The sequence below is a fragment of the Stegostoma tigrinum genome, chromosome 32, assembly GCF_030684315.1.
Source record: "Stegostoma tigrinum isolate sSteTig4 chromosome 32, sSteTig4.hap1, whole genome shotgun sequence".
Classification (NCBI taxonomy): Eukaryota; Metazoa; Chordata; class Chondrichthyes; order Orectolobiformes; family Stegostomatidae; genus Stegostoma; species Stegostoma tigrinum.
The window spans coordinates 9,739,360-9,764,194 of record NC_081385.1 but is presented as its reverse complement, the minus strand read 5'-3'; the positions used below and the strand labels follow the sequence as shown (position 1 = coordinate 9,764,194).

General features: G+C 42.4%; 1 protein-coding gene across 5 annotated transcripts; it reads left to right on the top strand.

Moving 5' to 3' along the window:
- On the top strand, positions 1-24,581 carry hinfp (histone H4 transcription factor). Of its 5 annotated transcripts, none has more exons than XM_059638939.1 (10): positions 1-67; positions 6,274-6,443; positions 7,776-8,002; positions 8,984-9,095; positions 9,363-9,515; positions 9,974-10,051; positions 10,680-10,800; positions 17,014-17,152; positions 17,947-18,071; positions 21,772-24,579. In XM_059638939.1, the coding sequence occupies exons 2-10, from the start codon at positions 6,284-6,286 to the stop codon at positions 22,298-22,300; spliced, it is 1,644 nt and encodes a 547-aa protein (XP_059494922.1). In that variant the 5' UTR covers positions 1-67; positions 6,274-6,283; the 3' UTR covers positions 22,301-24,579. The 5 variants fall into 5 exon arrangements, with proteins under 5 accessions (XP_059494922.1, XP_059494923.1, XP_059494921.1 ...); XM_059638940.1 differs by having other exon boundaries at positions 26-125; XM_059638938.1 differs by lacking the exon at positions 1-67 and adding an exon at positions 277-2,238.
- Positions 24,582-24,835: the final 254 nt, after the last annotated feature.

Below are 24,835 nucleotides of genomic sequence, written 5' to 3'. Positions count from 1 at the left end.
GGCGCGCGGGCGCTGCGGGGTCCACACTTCCGGCGCTAGCCCTGCCCTGAACCGGGGCTGAGAGCAGGTGAGAGGGTGAGGAGGAAGGAAGGAAGGAAATGAAAAGGGAAGAAAAGAAAAGTGAGGTGGGCAAGAAGGAAGGAATGAATGAATGAATAGAAGAGGTGGAGAAGAGAGAGATGGGGGGGGGGGGAAGAAAGAAGGAAAGCGAGAGGATGTGGGGTGGGGGCGGCTGAAGGTGAGTGTTAATGGGATGAAGCTGCGTGTGAGCTGGCCTCCCCCCCCCCCCCCCCCGCTCCTCACTGCAATCCCTCCCAGGCTTCCACCCTGTTCCTGTGGAAAGGTGGAGGAGACTGCTAGGAGGCGGTGATGTCAGCAGGATTGGTTTAATAGGTTTCCCTCTCACCACCATCCTCCAGCTCTTTTCTTGTTTTGTTGAGTTGCCTCTTGTAAAACACAACCGAAGGTTGACATGAACGCCAAACAAATTTGGTGCCACTCTGTTGTAACCCAGATGTCTGCAGGCTTTCCCCGTGCATCCCCAATCCAGGCAGATGGCAGCCTTGAGTGAAACAAACACACAAATTGCTCGAGAAAGTCAGATTGTCTGGCAGCATCTGTGGAGATAGAAACAGAATTAACATTTTGAGTTCAGTATGACTTCTTTGGTACTTCAAATTTTGATTTTGTTAGCATTAAGTCTGAGACTAGGCACTCATGCCAGCTCTGCTTTACTAAGTCAAGATGATGCAACTGCCTATCAAACATTGTGGTTACATCTGTTCCACTTGCACTGCAGTGGTTCAAGAAGCCTTCTCAGCAGGAATTAATGATAGACCAGTTTTAATTGCATCCTGTCAAAGATTTGATAAACAGAATTGTTCTTACTATCTTTGATCCTGTAACTTTTGATTTTCTTTTACTAAAGAGAAAATTCTGCTTTGGTCTGTCTGTTTATGTTGTTAGGAGCTTCCAAGCGCTTCCTGACAAACGGTCCCTGCTTTGAAATGTTAACTGCTGTTTGTCTCCACTAATGCTGCCAAATCTGTTGGTTTTTTGCCGCATTTTCTATTTTTATTCATGTAGGTGAACCATCTGGCCATGAAATGGAAACATAGTGGTCTACCTCTTTTGATAAGTTTAAAGTTAACGTTTTTATATGTGAGGTGGGATGTGACATAGAGTCAAAAAATCTCGAAGGAGATAAGAGGCCCTTCAGTTAATCGAGCTAGTACTGAAAATCGTGCTTTCTTTTAATAAAGCATATGGAGATCCTTAAATAATTGCATCTTCTTATTTTAAAATAAGATCAGAATGTATTTTGTTCATGATTTGTAGAAAGACTGCTTTCAGCTGCACTCTTCTTTCTGTTTTAACAATATGTTCCTGGCCAGCAAAGTTATCAAGCCTGTTTATCTTGATTGGTACTTCTCTGCTATTGGAATATTATCGGAACTAATATATGGAAATAGATTTAAATGTTTTCAGTTTATGATTTCACATTGTATTTTTAAATATAGGTAGAGTAGTGATAGCATAACATTGCAATCTCCTATCCCTACTGCAGTGTCTGTATGATTGAAGACCATTTCCTTGTATTCATACTGGCAGTATACAATCTGCATTAAATAGTGGTCTAACTGTCCTATTATATTTTAGATACTGTTGGGACCTTCACAACCTCTTTGGCAGCAAACGTGTTGAGTGACCACTTCCAAAGTAAACTAACCAAAGTCTGAAGTTCTAAGTACAGATAGCGTTGGACAAGCATAAATGATCAGAAGTGGATCCATGTGCTCTAGTTCATTGAGAATCTTCTGCAGTGGTTCAGTGGCTAGCACTGCTGCCTCAGTGCCAAGGACACTGGTTTGATTCCACCCTTGGGTGACTCTCTGTGTGGAGTTTGCACATTCTCCCTGTATCTGCGCTGGTTTGCTCCCACGGTCCAAAAATGTGCAGATTAGCTGGATTGGCCGTGCTAAATTGCCCGTAGTTTTTGGGGATGCACGGGCTAGGTGGATTTGTCATGGGAAATGCAGGGTTACCTGGATGGGTTAGCCGTGTGGGTGTGTTGGTCATTGGTAGGTCACGTGAACATGATGGGCCGAATGGCCTACTTCAACACAGTAGGGACTCTGATTCTATGATATCTTGGAAGATGCAAACTCATAGATACTCGAGAGCATCTGGACAAAGGATGTGATTTGAGTGAAGCAAAATGGCGAAACGCAAAAGAGGGTAATTGATTTTTTTGAACAACATCTGATTTCCTTAATCAAGAAATCACATCAGATGAGTGGCTAACAATACTAGAAAAATAGAGGATAATATTCACCACAGTCGGATACAATAGAAATAATCACATATGCTTAACTCCCACTTGCAAAAGAATACAAATATTCCAATTCCACAAAAGGAAAATTGATGGTGTAGCCTTCCAGAAAGGATTAATATGCTATACCAGCAGAAATTGGTTGGCACCTCATTTTTGAGCTTTTATTTTTCTACTTTAGTCGCTCATCTTCATTATGTTATTTTCCTTCATTGTTATGAAAGAAATCGCACTAAGGCCAACATTTTCTTGTGAAAGGCTGTACCCCGTAGCCCTGCTGAAAACCATTGTAGTCACATTTAAAAACTTAAAATATCACTGTACTGCAGGATGATTTTTCAACATTAGATTTAATTGAAATCAAACAAAGTGTGATTTGTTTTTTTCAGTGTTACATAATCATCAAAGGGTTTTTAAGAAGTGTGTCATGGGGTATTGAATCTCCCTAAGGAGTTTTATAAAGTTTTGGGAACAAGTGGGATTTTCACTTCGTGCTCAGGGTAATTTTTACATTTTAAACATGAAGATTTTCATTCCCTTTCTTTTTGGGTACCATGACCAGCTAAACCTTTCTGTTAAGGGGGAATTGAGATTGTTTTGAATTTAAAGCTAGAAGTAGTCAGCATTAGAAGGTTTTTTTTTAGAAAAACAACGCATGATTAGATAGTCGTGTTTGAATGAAAATGTGACACTCATCTTGGCATGGCTTGTTATGTCATGTGGATGATGTAGCTGGACTGAGATGTTCTGACCTGGTATTTGGAGCCACTTTCACTGAAATTAAGAAAAACAAATACTGCACATTTTGGAAAATCGGAAATAACAAAAACAGCTGGGGAAAAACTCGGGAAGACTGAATCCACCTATAGAGAGAAACCGAGATAATGTTTCAATTTGATCTTTCATCAAATGTTAGTTCCGTTGCTGATGGAATTCTGATGCAAGGTTGGCAATCTGAAACAATTACTGTTTCTATCCACAGAGATTGTTAGACCTGCTGAGTTATTTCAATATTTTGTTATATTTCCCTTAAGCCTTGAAATTATTATACTGTCTCTCCTTTGAAAGATTTTGTAATATTAATAGCTTATGTACTTTATCCTTCCAAAGGTTAGATTTTATGGCAACGGGCTGAATTGCAACAAAACGTACCTTAAACTTAGTTTGACAAATAAATGAGAAAAGTACTCAGTTCTGGCAGCATCTGCAGAAAGAAAAACCATGTCAGCATTTCAGGACTGAACTTTCCTAAGAGGTTCTGATGCCGCCTGATCTGAGTATTACCACCGTTTTCTGATCATTAGTTTAGATTTCCAGCATTTTGTATTTGAAGGTAGTTCTTTGTCTGTCAGTTGTTCTGACATACTGTGCTGTGTAGGTGCTAGTTCTTCTAAACTGTCAGTGATGTAATGGTGTATGTGGGCCAATCAGTAATAACAATAGCATATCAAACAGATGTCATGGTGCATATTTTTATTATTGTTCCTTCAAGGGATTGGGGCATCAGTGGCTAATGCAGCATTTATTGCCCAGGAGAAGATGGTAGTGAGCTGTCACCTTGAATTGCTGCAGTCTTTGGCCTATATCGGCCTTCGCTGTGCTGTTAGGAAGGAGGCTTTGAATTTTGATATAGCAGCAATTGATAAAGTTCCAACTTCCAATGGAAGTAGGCGCAAAGTCTTGACTGGTCAGTGTCATACCTAGCACAAAGAAAGGTGATTATGTATGCTGGAGGTCAGTCATCTAAACTGCAAGACGCGTTTGCAGATGTTCCTCAGAGTAGTGTTCTAGGCCAAACTATGTCTAGCCACCTTTTCAATGACCCACTGTCCGTCATAAGGTCAGAAGTGGGGATGTTCACCTACAGTTCCATAATGTTCAGCGCTATTCACAACTTGAATACTGAAGCAGTCCCCAACAATACCTGGATGATATCCAGGCTTGGGCTGACTTGTGGCATATAACATTGCTTGGCCGTTCTGTAGCAATAATGAACATCTCCAGAACAGGAATTTAATCATTGATCTCAACATTCAATGCCATGACCATCATTGAATTGCTCACTGCCAGCATTGACCAGAAACTGAATTGGACTTGCCATATACAAATAATGTAGCTACTGAAGTAAGTCATTTGCAGTTTTTCTTGTGACTGGCTCACTGCTTAACTCCCAAAGCCTGGCCACCATTTTAAATGGCGCAAGTCGGAAGTGTAGGGGCAAATTATGCAGATGCTGGAGTCTGAACTGAAAACAACAAATGCTGATGATCACAGCAGGTCTGGCAGTGTCTATGGAGAGAGAGCAAACTAACATTTTGAGCCTAGATTACTCTTCTTCAGAGCTGTGATGAAATGCTCCCTTCTTGACTGGATCACTGCAGCTCCAGCAACGTTTTGGAAGTTCGACACTGTTCTGTACAAAGCAGCCTGCTTGATTGGCATCACATCGAACAATTATTCACTGTCTCCACCAACACGCAATATCTGCAATGAGTATTGTCTACACGATGCATTTCGAAAGTTCACCAAGCTTTTTAAACAGCAGCTTCCCAATCCATTGCTGTTTCCATCTCGAAGGACAGTACAGCAGATATGTGGAAACAGTGCCACCTGTAGTTCCCCTCCAAGTCAGTTGCCATGCTGACTTGGAAATACATTGTCATTCATTCACTGTTGCTGGGACAAAATCCTGGAACGCTTCCTTCAACAACATTGTTGGCACACCTATACAAAATGGGCAGCCGTGCTTTCAGAAGTCATCCACCATTACCTTTGAGCAATTAGGTTAATAAATGCTTGCCTAACCAGCAAAATTCTGAATATTGAATTTTTAAAGGCTAAGGTAGGGCGTGGTTTCAAATGGATCATATAGATGGTGTTTCCATTGTACCTTTGCCTTTGTCCCTTTAGTGGTAGTGACACTAATAAGTTACTGCAGTGCATTGTGTAGATGGTGCCACTGTGGCTGAGAGGAGTAAATGTTGAAAGTGGAAACTGGGGTGCCGATCAGGCTGGCTGCTTAATCCTGAAATGTGTTGATTATTTTGCATTTTGTTGGAGCTGCGTGCATCCAGGTACACAATACAGAGAGGCCTGTGTAGATTGACCATGGAGAAGACATTCCCACTGATTAGAGGCTAGGACACAAGGACAGAGTGAAGGGATGGCCCTTTAGAACTGAGATGAAGAGAAATTATTGCAGTCAGAGGATGATCTGTGGAACTCATTGCAGCAGATGCTTGTACAGGCCACATTGTTGACTGTATTTAAGACAGATAGGTTCTTGATTAGCAAAGAAATCAAAGATTATGGGGAGAAAGCAAAAGATTGAGGTTGAGAAACATCCACTATAACCAAATGCAGAGAAGACTCCGTGGGCTCAGTGGCTTAATTCTACTGTATCTTATGGTCACTGATGACTTGTACCTTTGACTACGTTTTGTAACCACAGTACTTAGTGGCTGGTTCAGTTCAGTTTCCAGTCAGTGGTAACTCTGAACCCTTGAGTGCATTTTAAAGGCCTCTTCATATCTGTTACTCTGTCTTCACCACATGACAACAGACAAATGTCTAACCAGCTACGGTCACATACTGAAACAGAGTCTCTCACTTGATGACCAAACATGAGGCACCAGGATCCTGTTTCATTTAAATGAAACAATCTCAAAATCAATTATACATAAGGCATTCCCGCTTTTACATACATTTCTTTATGAATCCTAAATATCTGCTGATTTTTAAAACAAAGTTGATGCATTAACAATTGCGAGTTGTATTATTACCTTCTGGAAAGGGAAACAGAAGCTTTTAAAGTACTTTGATAATCTGCGTAATGTATATTGATATGTTCAGGGAGAAGCATTACAATCTGACAGCACAAGATATGGTGAAGTATTCTAAAAACAGTGATACAGTGAGTACATTTTCTAATTTTTGACTAGATGCAATATAATGGCAGCTGGGAAGAGTGTGAAGTACAATTCTCTGGTGCTTTTGTGCGAATGGAGCTCTTGTGGATTCACTGCGTCTGGAATGGAAGATTTCAGCAATCACATTGCAGACCATTTAAAGGATCAGGTTCAGGGAGATGAAAATGACATTGAACCACAAGGTAGGGTAACAGCGGTGGGGAAAACGTAAAACATGATGTTTACAGTGTTAGATTAAAAACAAATAACTACATTATACCATGCTGTATGAAAATAACTGAGGTACTAACCAACAATATCTCAAACTTTTAAAACATTTTTTAGTTGCAGCCCTTGTCTTCCTTTGACTGTTTTTCCCCTTATGTTTTTAAGTTGGGCTGTGTCACTGAGTGGCTAGTTTCCACCTATCCATTGTTGCAACTCTGCAAGATATGCTGAAGTTTGTATTCCTGTTTTCATCAGTGTACTCCTCTTTTCCCTTTTGTGACTGTACTTCAAAAGTACGTCATTGACTGTAAAGCCATTTGGAAATATTGGAAGCTGGGAAAAGTGTTTAAGTTCATTCTTTTTGAAAATTTTATTGTTTAGTATTCTGGCACTGGCAGTGGAGATTGTGGTGGTGGGTGAGCAATATTAAATGATGGAATGAAATTCTGGACGACCTGGAGTGCACGAAATTTTAAAATTTGCATGACCATATTCCCACTCTTCAGAACGAACTGCTTATCAGAAATATTCTGAAAAGTATTTGTTATTTTTCATCCAATAAATGTGGGTAAACTTACATTTTAACTTTAACACACAGTTTTTCCTTTCAAGCTGCTGAAAGCATGCTGTATTTTCTGGAAATACAGTTTTGTTATTGTTAGTGCCGCTGATTGAAACAGAAACATAGTTTTGAATTGCCCAAATTCTAAACATGGCAACAGAATAGAGATAACACAGTGTGAAGCTGGATGAACACAGCAGGCCGAGCAGGAAAGCTGACGTTTCGGGTCAGGACCTTTCTTCAGAAAACAGAAATAAGGATGGGTTCGATGTTAGCACCGTTACTGCTGACCTATATTACAATGTCTACTATTTTAGACCTCAGCAGTTTAGGAACCCACCATTTCCATTTTCCCCCACTTCATTTAATATCGGACACAGTTGTACAAGTGACCGTATTGTAAAATCGCCTGTAGATTTTTGCTATTGCACCGACCGAATCAAATGAATTGACCATTCAGAAATGTTAAGAAAGAACTAATGAACGACACAAAGTGTGCAGAAATCCTGTAATTAAACAGAATGAGTTCTGGAAAAATTCAGTACAGCATAATGCTGTGAATGAATAAGAGAGAAAAAGAGTCTTTCCTTTAGAATAAAGCTGCAACTTTGTCAAAGGAACTGGAGATTACTCTGACTTGGGTGCTGGAAGATTAACCTTAATTTTATGTTAAATGTGAATTTTCTTTTGCCTGAGCAAAATAATCTTGGTTGTGCTGATCCCATTTTGTGTGATTGTTTCCTAGAGGAGCACCAGTGTCTGTGGGCAGAGTGTGGGTTCTACTCAGTGGAGAGCTCAGCTGACCTGATCCGTCATGTTTACTTTCACGCCTACCACACAAAACTGAAACACTGGGGTCTGCAGTCCCTGCAGGCTCAGACGGAACTTGAACACTGCCTAATGGATCAGCAGAGCCGCAATGTCATTCCAGAAATCCCAGAGAGTTTTGTTTGTCTCTGGGGCCACTGTGATGTAAGTCAACCGTGCAAATCTGAATTGCCTTTTCATATCCACTACTCCATGCACTCTTGTTTATTTCGGTTTTACCCTTGAGATTTCTTAAGTTTTGTTTTGAATTTCAGTGATTAAACATAAGAATTTCTAGAGTGAGCAGGATTATATTAGACCAGAAATGTGATGCTCTCTGGCAGAGGAAGTTAGTATTTCTAAACATTCACACGTGCAGTAGAATTCCGGCTCTATTGTTATCCCTGTAGCATCTTTATCGGTGGAGAAGCAAAATGCTGCAGATGCTGGAAATCTGACGTAAAAACAGCAAATGCTGGAAACATTGAATTTTTAAAGGCTAAGGTAGGGCGTGGCTTCAAATGGATCATATAGATGGTGTTTCCATTGTACCTTTGCCTTTGTCCCTTTAGTGGTAGTGACACTAATAAGTTACTGCAGTGCATTGTGTAGATGGTGCCACTGTGGCTGAGAGGAGTAAATGTTGAAAGTGGAAACTGGGGTGCCGATCAGGCTGGCTGCTTAATCCTGAAATGTTTATTATTAGATTAGAATCTAATGCTGCAGATGCTGGAAATCTGACGTTAAAAACAGCAAATGCTGGAAACATTCTGCAGGTCAGACAGACTCTCTGGAGAGTGAAACAGTTGATGTTTGATCTTTCTTTGGAATTGAAGCATTGAATTTGTTTCTCTTGTTCCAAGATTTCCTCATCCAATGGCAGAGAAAGCTCGAGGGGCCAGATGCCCTATTTCTACTCTAGGTTTGTGTGTTATACGTTTGTATCTTTACTGACCAATGTTTGTTACTGCCAACTGGAAGAAGCTCCCATTAGTTGTAAACTATTAAAATCAAGTCCAAGAGGGGAGATGACCTGATTTGTGCTGGTTCCTATTATTCTACACTAATGGTGAAATTGGCACAGATTGCATATTGTTTTTTAACAGTTTCTAATAACTTTTTTCAGTCTTTCTACTTTCTCCCTAGAGCACTTTTGAGAATCCAGAGTGGTTCTACAGACACGTGGATATGCATGGAATGTGTTCAGATCGGGATGCAACCACAGATTCTAATCTAATAATTCCCTGCCGTTGGAAAGGTGAGTTCTCGTGGAGCTGGACAGCCCACCAACTTCTGCTTGTTTCCACCATTCCTTTCTTACAGTTGGACCCAATTGACCACATGGTGATGCTTAGTGGAAATGACCCTCCACAATTTAAATATGAAAGAACCTGTCACAAGTACAGAGCATCCCAAAGTGCTTTACAGCTAATGAATTGCTTATGATGTGTAGTCGCTTGTGAAAAATCTGGCAGCAAGCTCCCCATAGTAGGAGTGATTAATTTCCCATTGACTGTCTCTTTAGATTGTGATGCAACTTTCAGAGTGAAATTTAAGCTTCGGGAACATTTACGTAGCCACACGCAAGAGAAAGTAGTGGCATGTCCCACCTGTGGAGGGATGTTTGCAAGCAATACCAAGTTTTTTGATCACATCCGGAGGCAGACAGCCATGGAATGTAAGTAAAATATCTTTAGATCATTGGAAGGGATGTGGTTTCTCAGAGGTATGATTTCATTCCTTTTGGGAAACAGGAAATCTGTTTTTTGAAGCATAGCGTTTGTTCGTTACCTGAAACCAATTTGGAACTTAGAAATGATATATATAACATGGCTGCCAACCACTGCATAATGGCTGTAAAAAGGCTGAAATTCTTTGAATGTAAAATCTGAACACGAGATGTTAATTGGCTTCTGGACGGTATTGACTTGTTCCACGATGATATACTGTGATAGTTATTTATAATGTAATTTATAATTTTGATGTAAAGCAATGACTTTAAACTGAGTTGTGGTTGAGAATGCTGTTGACATAGCTACACAGCTTCACAAAGATGCGTGCAGATGTGCATTTTTACATTGTACAGATCCTAGTTCTAAATATACTACATACTGTGCATCATTCTTGTCTTGGTAGATCAACGCTTTCAATGCTCCCACTGTTCAAAGCGGTTTGCCACTGAAAGACTGCTCAGGGATCACATGCGTCATCATGGTAAGCAGAGTTTTATTGCTGTTGCTAATTTTCCTATCTGTGACCTTTTTTAGCAAACTACTGGCCCTTTCAACTACAATGTCTGTTTCAGAATGATGAAATATTGAACTTTCACATCATTTACTACTTATTTTATAAGCATAAACAACAATGTCTAAGATAGGTGAAAATGTGTTGGGTATATTCTGCAGTGGGAAGTGGGGAAGAACAAATGAAGGGAAGGTCAGGGAAAGGATAGTGAATGAGGGAGATTAGACAGTACAAATATCAGAATATAAGGCAAAGTGAACGATAATGGTTGCAGAGGAGAGAGGGATCCAGAGTTGGTGTTTGGCCCGACCTAACAGCTTAAGTTGATTAACGTAATGGTTAGTTGAAATAACCCATATTATTACCCTGCACTCAAAAGAAAGCTCACTTTTCTCAAATCAAATTTGAATATAAAAACCTTGCAAATCAATAGGAAGAAATTAAAACGTTGTGATAATAGTTCCAGTTGTTTTCTATGCAGAAGAAATATCAGTCATTCTGTGTCTCAGTAAACAGTTGACTAACTTCCTTGTGTCGGGATGGATGGAATGTTCAGCTATGCTCGAATGAGCATTTTGAATGATTGTTTGTTTTCTAGTGAACTATTACAAGTGTCCATTTTGTGATATGACCTGTCCAGCACCTTCTGCCTTGCGGAACCACGTCAAATTCCGTCACAGTGACGAGAAACCATTCAGTTGCGAGTATTGTGAATACAGGTATAATCTTCAATTCAAATAGAAATGCATTTTGTTCAATTATTCCAACAATACAATATTATTTTCTGCTTCCAGAAGTATGGGTTGGTCTGGATTTTTCATAGTTATGTTTACTTGTGATGTACCTCCTAAATTTTATATGCTCTGCCTATTGTTTCACCAATCAAAGTGTAAATTGTGGTAAAATTGTATCCAATTGTAACCCTACGTAATCTTGATGATTTTTCTGAACTCATTCCCTCGCTTTTTTTATACTAATAGTGAAGGTTTCAGCTTCTGAAACATATATTCCTAACTTTGAATCCCTTCACACTTGGTAATGTGCTAATAAATCTGTTTGCAAGTTTTATGTTACTTTGACATGCACGCCATTCATGCGTTGTGGAAAATTGTGACACGCCACACTTTCCCAGTCAGAATATGTTAAGGCTGCCTTGTATCCTACAATAACATCTATCTGTGCAAACTTAGTCTGCTTTATTCTATAGAATTGTAGAGGGATCCCTACAGTGTTGGAGCAGGCCATTCGGCCCATCAAGTTCACACCATGCTGCCAGCGTGCATCCCATTCAGACCCACTCCCCTACCCTGTCCCTGTAAGCCTGCATTTCCTGTGGCTAACCTATTTAGTCCTGACATCCAGGACATTTGGGTAATTTAACATGGCTGATCTACGTGACCTGCACATCTTTCACTTTGGGAGGAAAGCCACCCTGACATGGGGAGAATGTGCAAACTCCACACAGTTGGAGGGTAGAATTGAACCTGGGTCCCTGTGAGGCAGCAGTGTTAACCACTGAACCACTGTGCCTATGTTCCACTAATTTAGCTCCAAGTATTTTATTTGCTAACTGATGCCATTGTTTTCAGGAAACCACGTACTGGATTCATATACTGCATTTCAGACTTTGATGTTGTTCAAGCTTATGACTTATAGAAATACTGTTAATTTAACATGATGAATTTGCATTTTCAACTCAAAGACTAATTAGGCTATAATTTCCTTAGACTCCTTCAAAATAAAATGACCAGCTGTTTGGTGTAAGGTTCCTTCATGACATTTTCAGTGCATTGACAGAAATTGCTGGTGAACCTCAGCAGGTCTGGTCGCATCTGTGGCAAGAGAAACAGAGTTAGTATTTCAGGCCCAGAGACTCTACTTTAGATCTGATTTAAGCAAGGAGAATGTGAAGTAATAATTAGGCAAGAATAAGAAGGGAAGTGATAAGTAGGGAAGTGCTATTCTTCCAGCTTGTGCTGAGCTTTGCTGGAGCACTGCAGCAGGCCTGAGACACAGATTTTAGCCAGGGAACAGGGAGGCTTGTTGTTTTTAGTATGAGCTTGGAAGCAATAGTGGGGGAGATCACCAGATGAAATGAGATTAGTGACTGGCAATATACAATAGCTTGGTGCTCATGGTGGGGTCATGGTCTGGGCGAGATATCTTTTCCCATGAGCTTGGGCAATGGAAGTCTTCATTTTCTGCATGGGAATCACTCCATCTTCTGGAGTCAGTATTGAATTCATCAATTTTAGGGCTTTCCTGTCATTCCTACGCCCACTTTGGATCTGTCATCACCTGGGTCACTATCATAAACAACCCACTGTCAGTGACTAATGGCCCATATTAACAGCAGTTCATTCTCCCAAGGTGACCTTTACATATTCCTACGTCTGCCCAACTGTGTTCTCTCTCTCCCCATCCACCCACCTCCACCGCCAACCATCCTCAGCACATCAACCACTCCTAGCTACAATTAGTTCTGAAGAAAGGTTTCTGGACCCGAAACATTAACTCTCTTTCTCTTTCCACAGATGTTGCCAGACCTGCTGAGTTTTCCAACAATTTCTATTTTTGTTCCAGATTTCCAGCATCCGTAGTTGTTTGTGATTTCTTTTTTAGCACCTTATGTGTAGATCCCCTGTTTGTTATGTAATTACCTATAGGTCTGTTAAGTGTCGGCATTGACTACTTTTTATTGCACGATCCCAGTTCCATCTTCCAAGTGATACTTGATGGCAAAACACATAGAACATTACAGCACAGCACAGGCCCTTTGGCCCTCGATGTTGTGCCGACCTGTCGTACCGATCTCAAGCCCATCTAACCTACACTATTCCACGTACGTCCATATGCTTATCCAATGACGACTTAAAGGTATCTAAAGTTGGCGAATCTACTACCGTTGCAGGCAAAGCGTTCCATTCCCTTACTACTATCCGAGTAAAGAAACCACCTCTGACATCTGTCCTATATCTTTCATCCTTCAATTTAAAGCTATGCCCCCTTGTGCTCGCCGTCACCATCCTAGGAAAAAGGCTCTCCCTATTCACCCTATCTAACCCTCTGATTATTTTATACGTTTCAATTAAGTCACCTCTCAACATTCTTCTCTCTAATAAAAAAAGCCTCAAGTCCCTCAGCTTTTCCTCATAAGACCTTCCCTCCATACCAGGCAACATCCTAGTAAATCTCCTCTGCACCCTTTCCAAAGCTTCCACATCGTTCTTATAATGCAGTGACCAGAACTGTACACACTACTCCGAGTGCGGCCGCACCAGAGTTTTGCACAGCTTCACCATAACCTCTTGGTTCCGGAACTTGATCCCTCTATTAATAAAAGCTAAAACACTGTATGCCTTCTTAACAGCCCTGTCAACCTGGGTAGCAACTTTCAAGGATCTGTGTACATGAACACTGAGATCTCTCTGCTCATCTATACTACTAAGAATCTTATCATTAGCCCTGTACTTTGCCTTCTGGTTACTCCTACCAAAGTGCATCACCTCACACTTGTCTGCATTAAACTCCATTTGCCACCTCTCAGCCCAGCTCTGCAGCTTATCTATGTCTCTCTGTAACCTACAGCATCCTTCGTCACTATCCACAACTCCACCGACCTTAGTGTTGTCTGCAAATTTACTAACCCATCCTTCTGCACCCTCATCCAGGTCATTGATAAAAATGACAAACAGCAGTGGACCCAACACTGACCCTTGCGGTACACCACTAGTAACTGATCTCCAGGATGAACATTTCCCATCAACTACCACCCTCTGTCTTCTTTCAGCAAGCCAATTTCTGATCCAAATTGCTATATCTCCTACAATTCCATTCCTCCGCATTTTGTACAATAGCCTACTGTGGGGAACCTTATCGAGCACCTTGCTGAAATCCATATACACCACATCAACCGGTTTACTCTCATCTACCTGTTTGGTCACCTTCTCAAAGAACTCAATAAGGTTTGTGAGGCACGACCTTCCCTTCACAAAACCGTGCTGACTATCCCTAATCAATTTATTCTTTTCTAGATGATTATAAATCCTATCCCTTATTTCCTTTTCCAACACTTTACCAACAACTGAGGTAAGGCTCACTGGCCTGTAATTACCAGGGTTGTCTCTACTCCCCTTCTTGAACAGGGGAACTACATTTGCTATCCTCCAGTCATCTGGCACTATTCCTGTAGACAATGACGAGTTAAAGATCGATGCCAAAGGCTCGGCAATCTCCTCCCTGGCTTCCCAGAGGATCCTAGGATAAATCCCATCCGGCCCAGGGGACTTATCTGTCTTCACCCTCTGTAGGATTTCTAATACCTATTCCTTGTGAACCTCAATCCCACATAGTCTAGTGGCCTGTATCTCAGTATTCTCCTCGACAACATTGTCGTTTTCTAGAGTGAATACTGTTGAAAAATATTCATTTAGCGCTTCCCCTACCTCATCTGACTCCACACACAACTTACCACCACTATCCTTGATTGGCCCTAATCTTACTTTCGTCATTCTTTTATTCCTTAAATACCTATAGAAAGCCTTAGGGTTTACCCTGATCCTATCCACCAACAACTTCTCATGTCTCCTCCTGGCTCTTCTGAGCTCTCTCTTTAGGTCTTTCCTGGCTACCTCGTAGCCCTCAAGTGCCCTAACTGAGCCTTCACGTCTCATCCTAACATAAGCCGCCTTCTTGCTCTTGACCAGTGATTCCACCTCCTTCGTAAACCACGGCTCCCGCACTCTACAGCTTCTTCCCTGCCTGACACGTACGTACTTATCTAGGACACATACGAGCTTTTCCTTGAATCAACTCCATGTTTCTAATGTGCCCATCCCCTGCAGTTTCCTTCCCCATCCTATGGTCCCTAAATCTTGCCTAATCTCATTGTAATTGCCTTTCCTCCAGCTATAAGTCTTGCCCAGTGGTATACACCTATCCTTTTCCATCACTAAAGTAAACATAACAGAATTGTGATCGCTATCACCAAAGCGCTTACCTACTTCCAAATCTAACACCTGGCCAGGCTCATTACCCAGTACCAAATCTAATGTGGCTTCGCCCCTTGTTGACCTATCTACGTACTGTGTCAGGAAGCCCTCCTGCACACACTGGACAAAAACTGACCCAGCTATAGTACTCGAACTATAGTGTTCCCAGTCAATATTTGGAAAGTTGAAGTCCCCCATGACAACTACCCTGTCTCTCTCACTCCTATCGAGAATCATCTTTGCTATCCTTTCCTCTACATCTCTGGAACTATTCGGAGGCCTATAGAAAACACCCAACAGGGTGACCTCTCCTTTCCTGTTTCTAACCTCAGCCCATACTACCTCAGTTGACGAGTCCCCACACATCCTTTCTGCAACTGTAATACTGTCCTTGACCAAGAATGCCACACTTTCGCCCCTTTTACCATCTTCTCTGTTCTTGCTGAAACATCTAAATCCCAGAACCTGCAACAACCATTCCTGTCCCTGCTCTATTCATGCCTCCGAAATGGCCACAACATCGAAGTCCCAGGTACTAACCCATGCTGCAAGTTCACCCACCTTATTCCGGACGCTCCTGGCATTGAAGTAGACACACTTCAAACCAACTTCTTGCTTGCCGGTGCCATCTTGCTTCCCTGAAACTTTATGTCGGACCACCCTACTCTCAACCTTTTCTATAGTCGAACTACAATTTTGGTGCCCATCCCCCTGCTGAATTAGTTTAAACCCACCCGAATAGCCTTAGCAAATTCCCCCCCCAGGATAGCGGTACCCCTCTGGTTCAGGTGAAAACCATCCTGCTTGTAGAGGTCCCACCTACCCCAGAAAGACCCCCAATTATCCAAGAATCCAAAACCCTCCCTCCTGCACCATCCCTGTAGTCACGTGTTCAACTCCTCTCTCTCCCCCTATTTCTCACCTCACTAGCCCGTGGCACAGGCAACAAACCAGAGACAACAACTCTGTTCGTCCTAGCTCTCAGCTTCCATCCTAGCTCCCTGAATTTCTGCCTTCAATCCCCATCTCTCTTCCTACCTATGCCGTTGGTGCCAATGTGGACCATGACTTGGGGCTGCTCCCCCTCCCCCTCCCTCTCCCCCTTAAGGATCCCAAAAACACAATCAGAGACATCACGCACCCTGGCACCTGGGAGGCAGCACACCAACTGTGAATCTCTCTCGTCCCCTGTTCCCTGCTGTGTATATCTGTGCTAATTGCATTATTATATAGGCTACAATCTCTTTATATTCCCTGTTGAAACTGTAAAGTGCCCTTGTGTACTCTCTTCATTTTCTGCCTTCCTTTTAAATTAATTGAATCATGCTAAGTGTTTTCCAAATGCTACTTAGTTTCCAGGTTGCCTACAGCTCCTTTCGATAACCAGAGCATGGCTATGCAGTGATTTCTGATTGAGAATCCAAGTGCTGACATCAAGCAATCCTAATTAACCTATGTGACATATATTCCTTTCTTTTTCCTCTTCAGTCATCTTTGGATAATTCAAATGTCTTCAATTACAGCTATTATTTATACCCACCATTCTTTTTTTTGTTATTTCAATCTTTCCACTATTCAGCAGCCTGTAATAAACATCTCAATGTGACCAATCCCATGCTATTCCAAATAATTTCTATTTGGATGTCTTCTCCATTTTAATCTTTAGTCTCTGGGATCAAGTAGAATGTAGGAGCTGTAGAATCCTCACATTTTCCCTTAAGGTCTTCTGTTAACTTTCTGTGGAGAATAGATGCATTATCTACTAACATTACAAAACCACTTGTGATTCCACAACAAAATCTCCATATTTAAGAAAGGAGGCCAGCATTCCCTATCATAAATTTGTTGTTTACATTGAGTGATTATCTATATTATTGGGGGGTTTGCCTATTTATATCAAAAGTATTTTGAAAATGATGATTGTTGTAATGTGTTTCTTAGCTGCAAGAATTTAGTGGATCTGAGAAAGCACTTGGATACACACAGTGAGGATCCAACCTACCGCTGTGAGTTTGCAGGTTGTACATTCACTGCACGATCCCAATATTCCATCAAGTCCCATTACAGGAGGGTACATGAGGTAAGCAGTTGAAAGGATTGCAATATTTTGCAGCATTTTTAAAGTGAAATCTGCAAGATCCAACTGCTACACTTACAATCCACCAATAAGAGTCTCCCACCTGAAATGGGATGTTGCATCAACAAATAAAAAATATTCTGTTGCAACCCTTGCAGTGATTTTGTCTGACCATTGCTGATACCAAGTGAAAATCTAATGTAATGTCAAAATAATGCCGATGCGCAATATGTTATATATTTGGTTAATCAGCACTAGTTTACTCCTTGAGTGTGTTCCTTGTAGAAAATAGACGAATTGACGGCATCAATCTATTCTGACGTGTCCATTATGCGTGATTATTGGTGAAAGCAGAATTGCTCGCTTTCTGTCTTTCACCTTTCTTGATATCCGTCTTGCTTTCTGTCTATCACCTTTCTTTTGATCTCCCTGCCCTAAACACAACTAGAAAATCAGGCAGGTGAGTAACATGGTTTAAACAGCTCCAAAGCAGTCTATTAGACATGTCTGCGGCAGCAGTTAGCTGATGCTGTGGATTTTGTGTTTCTCATGTTATTAACCCTGGATTTGTTAGCTTCAGCCGCTTTTTGATTTAGATCTTTTATAAAGTAACTCTCAAAAACCAATTCCCAAAATTGGAGGAGTGAAATTTTCATTACTTTTTTTAAAGAAATAGGAGCCAAATAACTTTAATTCTTTTTATCACAAACTCTTCTCTGTGTGTTTGATAAGAGCTCTGCCTTTAATAGTAGTTGTGGCTCCCAACTAATTCACTGTTACTGACTTGTCCTTCCCAGGGGGATAAGGAACCCAGATACAAATGTCATGTTTGTGACAAATGTTTCACAAGAGGTAACAATCTGACTGTGCATCTCAGGAAGAAGCACCAGTTTAAGTGGCCTTCAGGTCACCCACGATTCAGGTATGTTAATAAATTGTGTGTTTTCTTCATGTTATTGTGTCACTTCTTGTTTCATATTGTCACATCACCTTGTCCTATTTTATGAGGTCAATTAGCCCAGTTGGCTGGACAGCTGGTTTGTGATGCAGAAGTGATGCCAACAGCATAGGTTCAATTCCCACACCAGCTGAGGGTCTGTGAAAGCCTTTCCTTTTCACCTCCCCTTCCTTGAGGTGTAGTGACCTTAGGCTAAGCTACTACAAGTCTCTCGCTAATGAGAGTAACCCAATGACCTGGTAGAACTATGTGACTTTTATCCACGAAATGAGTTACTGCAGCCACAACTCAAAAATGCAAATTTGTGGCTCAAAACTTGTCATGGAGTGAGTTAGTAGCCTCAGTTTTGATGACCATGAGTGTGACCATTTTGAGGACTCGAACTGAGCTTATTGTTCTTGGCTTGTCAAGGGCATTTTGCTGTGCTGCTAAGTCTTGCTGCTAAGTGCTGTAACTAAAGCAAAAATGTGTATCATTCCCTAATATGGACAGAAAGTCAAAAACAAGTCTTCATTTCACAGTCCCTTTAGATTTAAACAAAGTATGGCAAGGATGTGTAGAAGCAAAATGTCCAGCAAAGTAGGTTATAAGTCACTAACTTTGGAGCATTGAGATATAGTAAGATTGCTCATCTGGTTCTTGAATCAACTGCCTACATTAGCTCTTTATTCACTCATCCTTGTCTTGTAAAAATCTTATTCTCCGATTAAAAATTATGAATTTTGCAAACATCCACTGCTTCTTGTGGGATATTGTTCCACATATCCATCACCCATTGTGGAAAAATGTTTCTAACTTCCCACCTGAATGGCTGTGGTTTTGTTGTTACATTTCATAGTTATACCTGGAAGTGATGTACCTAAATTAAGCAGAGGTGGATAGATTCTTGGTGAGTGGGGCGATGGAAGGTTATCAGGGGTGGGTGATAATATGGATTTGCAATGACAACCAGATCAGCCATGATCTTATTAGGGAGCAGACTAGGCTTGAGGGGCCATGTGGCCTCCTCCAGCTCAGTGTTTGTATTTATAACCTCAAGAAAACATTCTCATAACATCAGAGATAATGGGAACTGCAGATGCTGGAGAATCCAAGACAACAAAATGTGAGGCTGGATGAACACAGCAGGCCAAGCACCATCTCAGGAGCACAAAAGCTGACGTTTCGGGCCTAGACCCTTCATCAGAGAGGGGGATGGGGTGAGGGTTCTGGAATAAATAGGGAGAGAGGGGGAGGCGGACCGAAGATGGAGAGAAAAGAAGATAGGTGGAGAGAGTATAGGTGGGGAGGTAGGGAGGGGATAGGTCAGTCCAGGGAAGACGGACAGGTCAAGGAGGTGGGATGAGGTTAGTAGGTAGATGGAGGTGCGGCTTGAGATGGGAGGAAGGGATGGGTGAGAGGAAGAACAGGTTAGGGAGGCGGAGACAGGTTGAACTGGTTTTGGGATGCAGTGGGTGGAGGGGAAGAGCTGGGCTGGTTGTGTGGTGCAGTGGGGGGAGGGGACGAACTGGGCTGGTTTAGGGATGCAGTTGGGGAAGGGGAGATTTTGAAACTGGTGAAGTCCACAATGATACCATTAGGCTGCAGGGTTCCCAGGCGGAATATGAGTTGCTGTTCCTGCAACCTTCGGGTGGCATCATTGTGGCACTGCAGGAGGCCCATAATGGACATGTCATCTAAAGAATGGGAGGGGGAGTGGAAACGGTTTGCGACTGGGAGATGCAGTAGTTTGTTGCGAACTGAGCGGAGGTGTTCTGCAAAGCGGTCTCCAAGCCTCCGCTTGGTTTCCCCAATGTAGAGGAAGCCACACCGGGTACAGTGGATGCAGTATACCACATTGGCAGATGTGCAGGTGAACCTCTGCTTAATGTGGAATATCATCTTAGGGCCTGGGATAGGGGTGAGGGGGGAGGTGTGGGGGCAAGTATAGCATTTGAGGGGCGACACGGTGGCTCAGTGGTTAACACTGCAGCCTCACAGCGCCAGGGACCCGGGTTCGATTCCCACCTCGGGCGACTGTCTGTGTGGAGTTTGCACATTCTCCCCGTGTCTGCGTGGGTTTTCTCCGGGTGCTCCGGTTTCCTCCCACAGTCCAAAGATGTGCATGTTAGGTGGATTGGCCATGCTAAATTGCCCGTAGTGCTCAGGGGTATGTGGGTTATAGGGGGAAAGGGTCTGGCTGGGATGCTTCAAGAGGCGGCGTGGACTTGTTGGGCCGAAGGGTCTGTTTCCACACTGTAGGTAATCTAATCTAATCTAATTTCCTGCGGTTGCAGGGGAAGGTGCCGGGTGTGGTGGGGTTGGAGGGCAGTGTGGAGTGAACAAGGGAGTCACGGAGAGAGTGGTCTCTCCGGAAAGCAGACAGGGGTGGGGATGGAAAAATGTCTTGGGTGGTGGGGTCGGATTGTAGATGGCGGAAGTGTCGGAGGATGATGCGTTGTATCCGGAGGTTGGTAGGGTGGTGTGTGAGAACGAGGGGGATCCTCTTTCGGCGGTTTTGGCGGGGGCGGGGTGGGAGGGACGTGTTGCGGGAAATACGGGAGACGCGGTCGAGGGCGTTCTCAATCACTGTGGGGGGATAGTTGCGGTCCTTAAAGAACTTGGACATCTGGGATGTGCGGGAGTGGAATGTCTTGTCGTGGGAGCAGATGCGGCGGAGGCGGAGGAATTGGGAATAGGGGATGGAACAAACTACTGCACCTCCCAGTCGCAAACCATTTCCACTCCCCCTCCCATTCTTTAGATGACATGTCCGTTATGGGCCTCCTGCAGTGCCACAATGATGCCACCCGAAGGTTGCAGGAACAGCAACTCATATTCCGCCTGGGAACCCTGCAGCCTAATCGTATCAATGTGGACTTCACCAGTTTCAAAATCTCCCCTTCCCCAACTGCATCCCTAAACCAGCCCAGTTCGTCCCCTCCCCCCACTGCACCACACAACCAGCCCAGCTCTTCCACTCCACCCACTGCATCCCAAAACCTGTCCAACCTGTCTCCACCTCCCTAACCGGTTCTTCCTCTCACCCATCCCTTCCTCCCACCCCAAGCCGCACCCCCATCTACCTACTAACCTCATCCCACCTCCTTGACCTGTCCGTCTTCCCTGGACTGACCTATCCCCTCCCTACCTCCCCACCTATACTCTCTCGACCTATCTTCTTTTCTCTCCATCTTCGGTCCGCCTCCCCCTCTCTCCCTATTTATTCCAGAACCCTCACCCCATCCCCCTCTCTGATGAAGGGTCTAGGCCCGAAATGTCAGCTTTTGTGCTCCTGAGATGCTGCTTGGCCTGCTGTGTTCATCCAGCCTCACATTTTGTTGTCTTGCATTCTCATAATATGGTTTGTCTTGTGGATGTCACATTGACACACAAATTGATACACTTCTGAACTCACATCGATAATGTCCCACGTAGCGGCTTGTGAATCTTAACTATTACATGCCGTTTCCTTGAGGGAGGAGGTAAAAAACTGCTTCATCCTCAAGATCCAAAAAGTGTCTCTGCTAACTTAGATCTTGTTCTAATGGACGCAAGAGCTGGTTAAGTATTTGCCTCTGTCTGGATGGCTGACGAATTTTTCAAGTTGAGGGTAGAGCAAAGAGAAACAATGTGGGGCATAAATTGCCTGCTCTCACTGCTTGCATTAATGTTCATTCCGTAGATACAAAGAGCATGAAGATGGTTACATGCGGCTGCAGTTGGTACGTTATGAGAGTGTTGAACTGTCTGAGCAGCTAATGAAAGACCGGGAAAAGCAGGACGGCCGCATGGACAGCATGTCAGAGAGTTTGTTTTTGTCGGAAGCAAACTTAAGAGGAATTATACTAGAACCGCTTGAAGAGTCAAACAATGAGGAACAAAACACAGGGAAGCACAGTCCCGATACTCTGAACTGCTGTACAGCTGAGACCTTGGAACAGCCAAGTCCTAATGAGGTTGCTGGTGGGGGACAGCTCCAACAATTACATTCGGATTCCCCTGACACAAATAAAAGTCCAATCATTCGGGTGGTCAATCGGACGAATGAGTATGGAGAGAATGAAACTGTTTATTATGTTCTGACCAATGCACCACCCAGCCCAGGTAACGCTGAAGTATCTGGTGAAGACATGAATATGGAGATTGAGGGAGCCTCGGCTGACAATATAGAAAAGACTGCGAAAGAACTAGGTATTCAAATAATTGGTTAGGATTGACTACCCACTCTCACCGCTGCTGTTATTCTTGATGAGAATCTTTACCATTTGGTCTGATCTGTATATTCTGTTTTGCTCGAGTCAAGAATGAGCTTTGTGATGTGTCGATTTGGTTGGCAGACATAGACTATATTTATGGTGGTTTTTTTTTAATATACCCCTCCCTTCAAAGCAAAAGGCTCATTATGTTCTGTCTGTAATGTTGTCAGATGCAATGCAGTCCCTTTTTGATTATACTCAATCACTGGATCAAACAAATCTATTGGGAAGTGGATTTTTACAGGTACTGGATGGTCAATGTCAGTACAAGTGCAGTTCTCAGTATTTTTCTTCTGTAAAAATCCTCTATTATTGCTGTTCATTTTTGTGAAATGTCTTTTCTTTTGGTCCTGCCATCCAACTCACAAACAAGTCCTACTTGTTCTTTGAGTAGAAATTGCTGTAAAAATTTCCTGTTTCCCTGGGGTCTGACATTACACAGAGGAATAACAGGATAAGTTGGGGTCCTTTTACTTGTAAGCCATTGATTTATATTATCTTGATCCAGAAGAATCTACTTCACACATTGGCTGTTTATATTATGTTAACACGATATTCAGCCAGTGCAGTAAAATCAGTGTTTTCTGTAACAGTGGTACTTTACGTCCAGCTCCTTTGCATACTCATCCTCCATCACATACTCATCCTCCATCGCATCCTCATCCTCCACATTTTCTTCCTTCCGCATTCCAGTTGTTGAGGACCTTTTGAACTCAAATGTCAGACATCTGTATATCTGACCAGCATTGTGATTCCATTGACCATCTCTTTAAGTTCATATTTTTCTAACTTGAATTTGTATTGCAGCTGCCCAAAGTCAAACAGAATTAAATAAATTGAAGCTGACTTGCATGCACCAAATTCAAACTAGCACGAACACTTAGATCCCAGGTTGCCATCTCCTTCAGCCAAGAATATGATGCAGCCTACTTCAGACTTCATAGTCTGTCCTTAGAATCTTGCACTACTTTTAAAAGCATCATTAACTACTGAGTAGTAACAAATGATGTAATGTGAGTTTCAAGTGTCAAGTTTGGAATGTACCACTTAGCCTGTATGTTTATCAGCTTGCCGTGGATTAATAATTGGACTAACATTCATAATGAAACTAATGCCACATATGCTTCCAAGAAGGTGGTGTTATTTTGATGAATTGGAGGGTAGATTTCTTGGGAAAATATTAAAGTTAAGCATTCTAATAGTTACAGTTGTTGAGTTAAATCATTATTGTGGATTAATTTGTATTAGAATAGTGTGGTGAGCCAGTTTGCTTAATCTGCTATTCGCTAACATGCACTTAAAGGCAATCCTAAACTTTGTTTTGACCAATTTGTGAATTGCAACATTGTCTTGATCAATTCCCTACAGTGTTGGTCTGTATTTGCTCATCCTCGAGCTTATGGCTAGCACCAAGAGACACTCAACCTTCACTCACCTGTCTTCCTAAACTCAGGAAGATACTAAGTGCAGTGCAGTACTGATTTTGCACATCAGTGACCTTGTCTTGTATTCTATGGGAGGGCTATGATTTTACATTGTCACTACAGAGCACCAATTAGACGTGTAGCAATGAAGAAATGGAGTGTGTCAGCGGGGACCAATGATGACTTGTAATTGCATAAGCACTTTTAATGTCCCAAGGTACTTCAGAGGAGCATTATCCAACAAAACATGACACCAAAACCATGAGATATTAGGACAAGAGATAGGTTAGAAGGGGTGCTTTTGTAGAGGATAAGAGTTTTGAGGAAGGAGTTCTGGAGCTTAAGGCCCAAGCAATTGAAGGCAGGCTACTAGTGGTGGATTAATGAAAGTGGGGAAACCTCAGCAGCCCAAGATAGAAGCAGTGCAGGAATTTTTGGCATGCAGCATGGCAGCAAAAGAAAATCTATCTGGGTACAAATAAATACAACAGAAACATAAATTTGTTCCTCCTAAAGGCTGGGCTGTCTTGCCAGCGTCATATGCCAGTTTTGTACTCCTAAATGGCTATGGCGGTTCCACAATCCCTCCCTGATTTGGGGTGGTGTGTGATGGGTTAGTGAATAGATTATTATTTGTTGTCCTGAATGCAACCCTGCATTTTCTGGTGGATGTGCATATTGGATTGGGGTAGCATTCAACTCAGCTATGAAGGCTACCCCTCAACTGATCCTCCTGTTTGGTGCTTGCTGAAGCTGAGTGGATAATGGCTGAAAACAACCACCAGAGAGCAGTGACATTATCAGAAAAATCTAAATGGGAAATTAATAAAAATAGAATGAAAAGACTTGTGTTAATATTTCAGTTTTAATGGGAGTATCATGCATGTACAATTTCACAGTATGTTTTAAGTGTGGGAGCATGTTATTCCTGTTTATTTTGGAAGTTAGAAACTCCAGCCTGCATTGTTTTGCCCCTTCCATTCATAGTTCATTATGCTGGGCACGGGAGGAGGAGGCATGTTTTCTGAGCCAGAGCCAAACACTCCCGGCATCCCATCATCTTCAA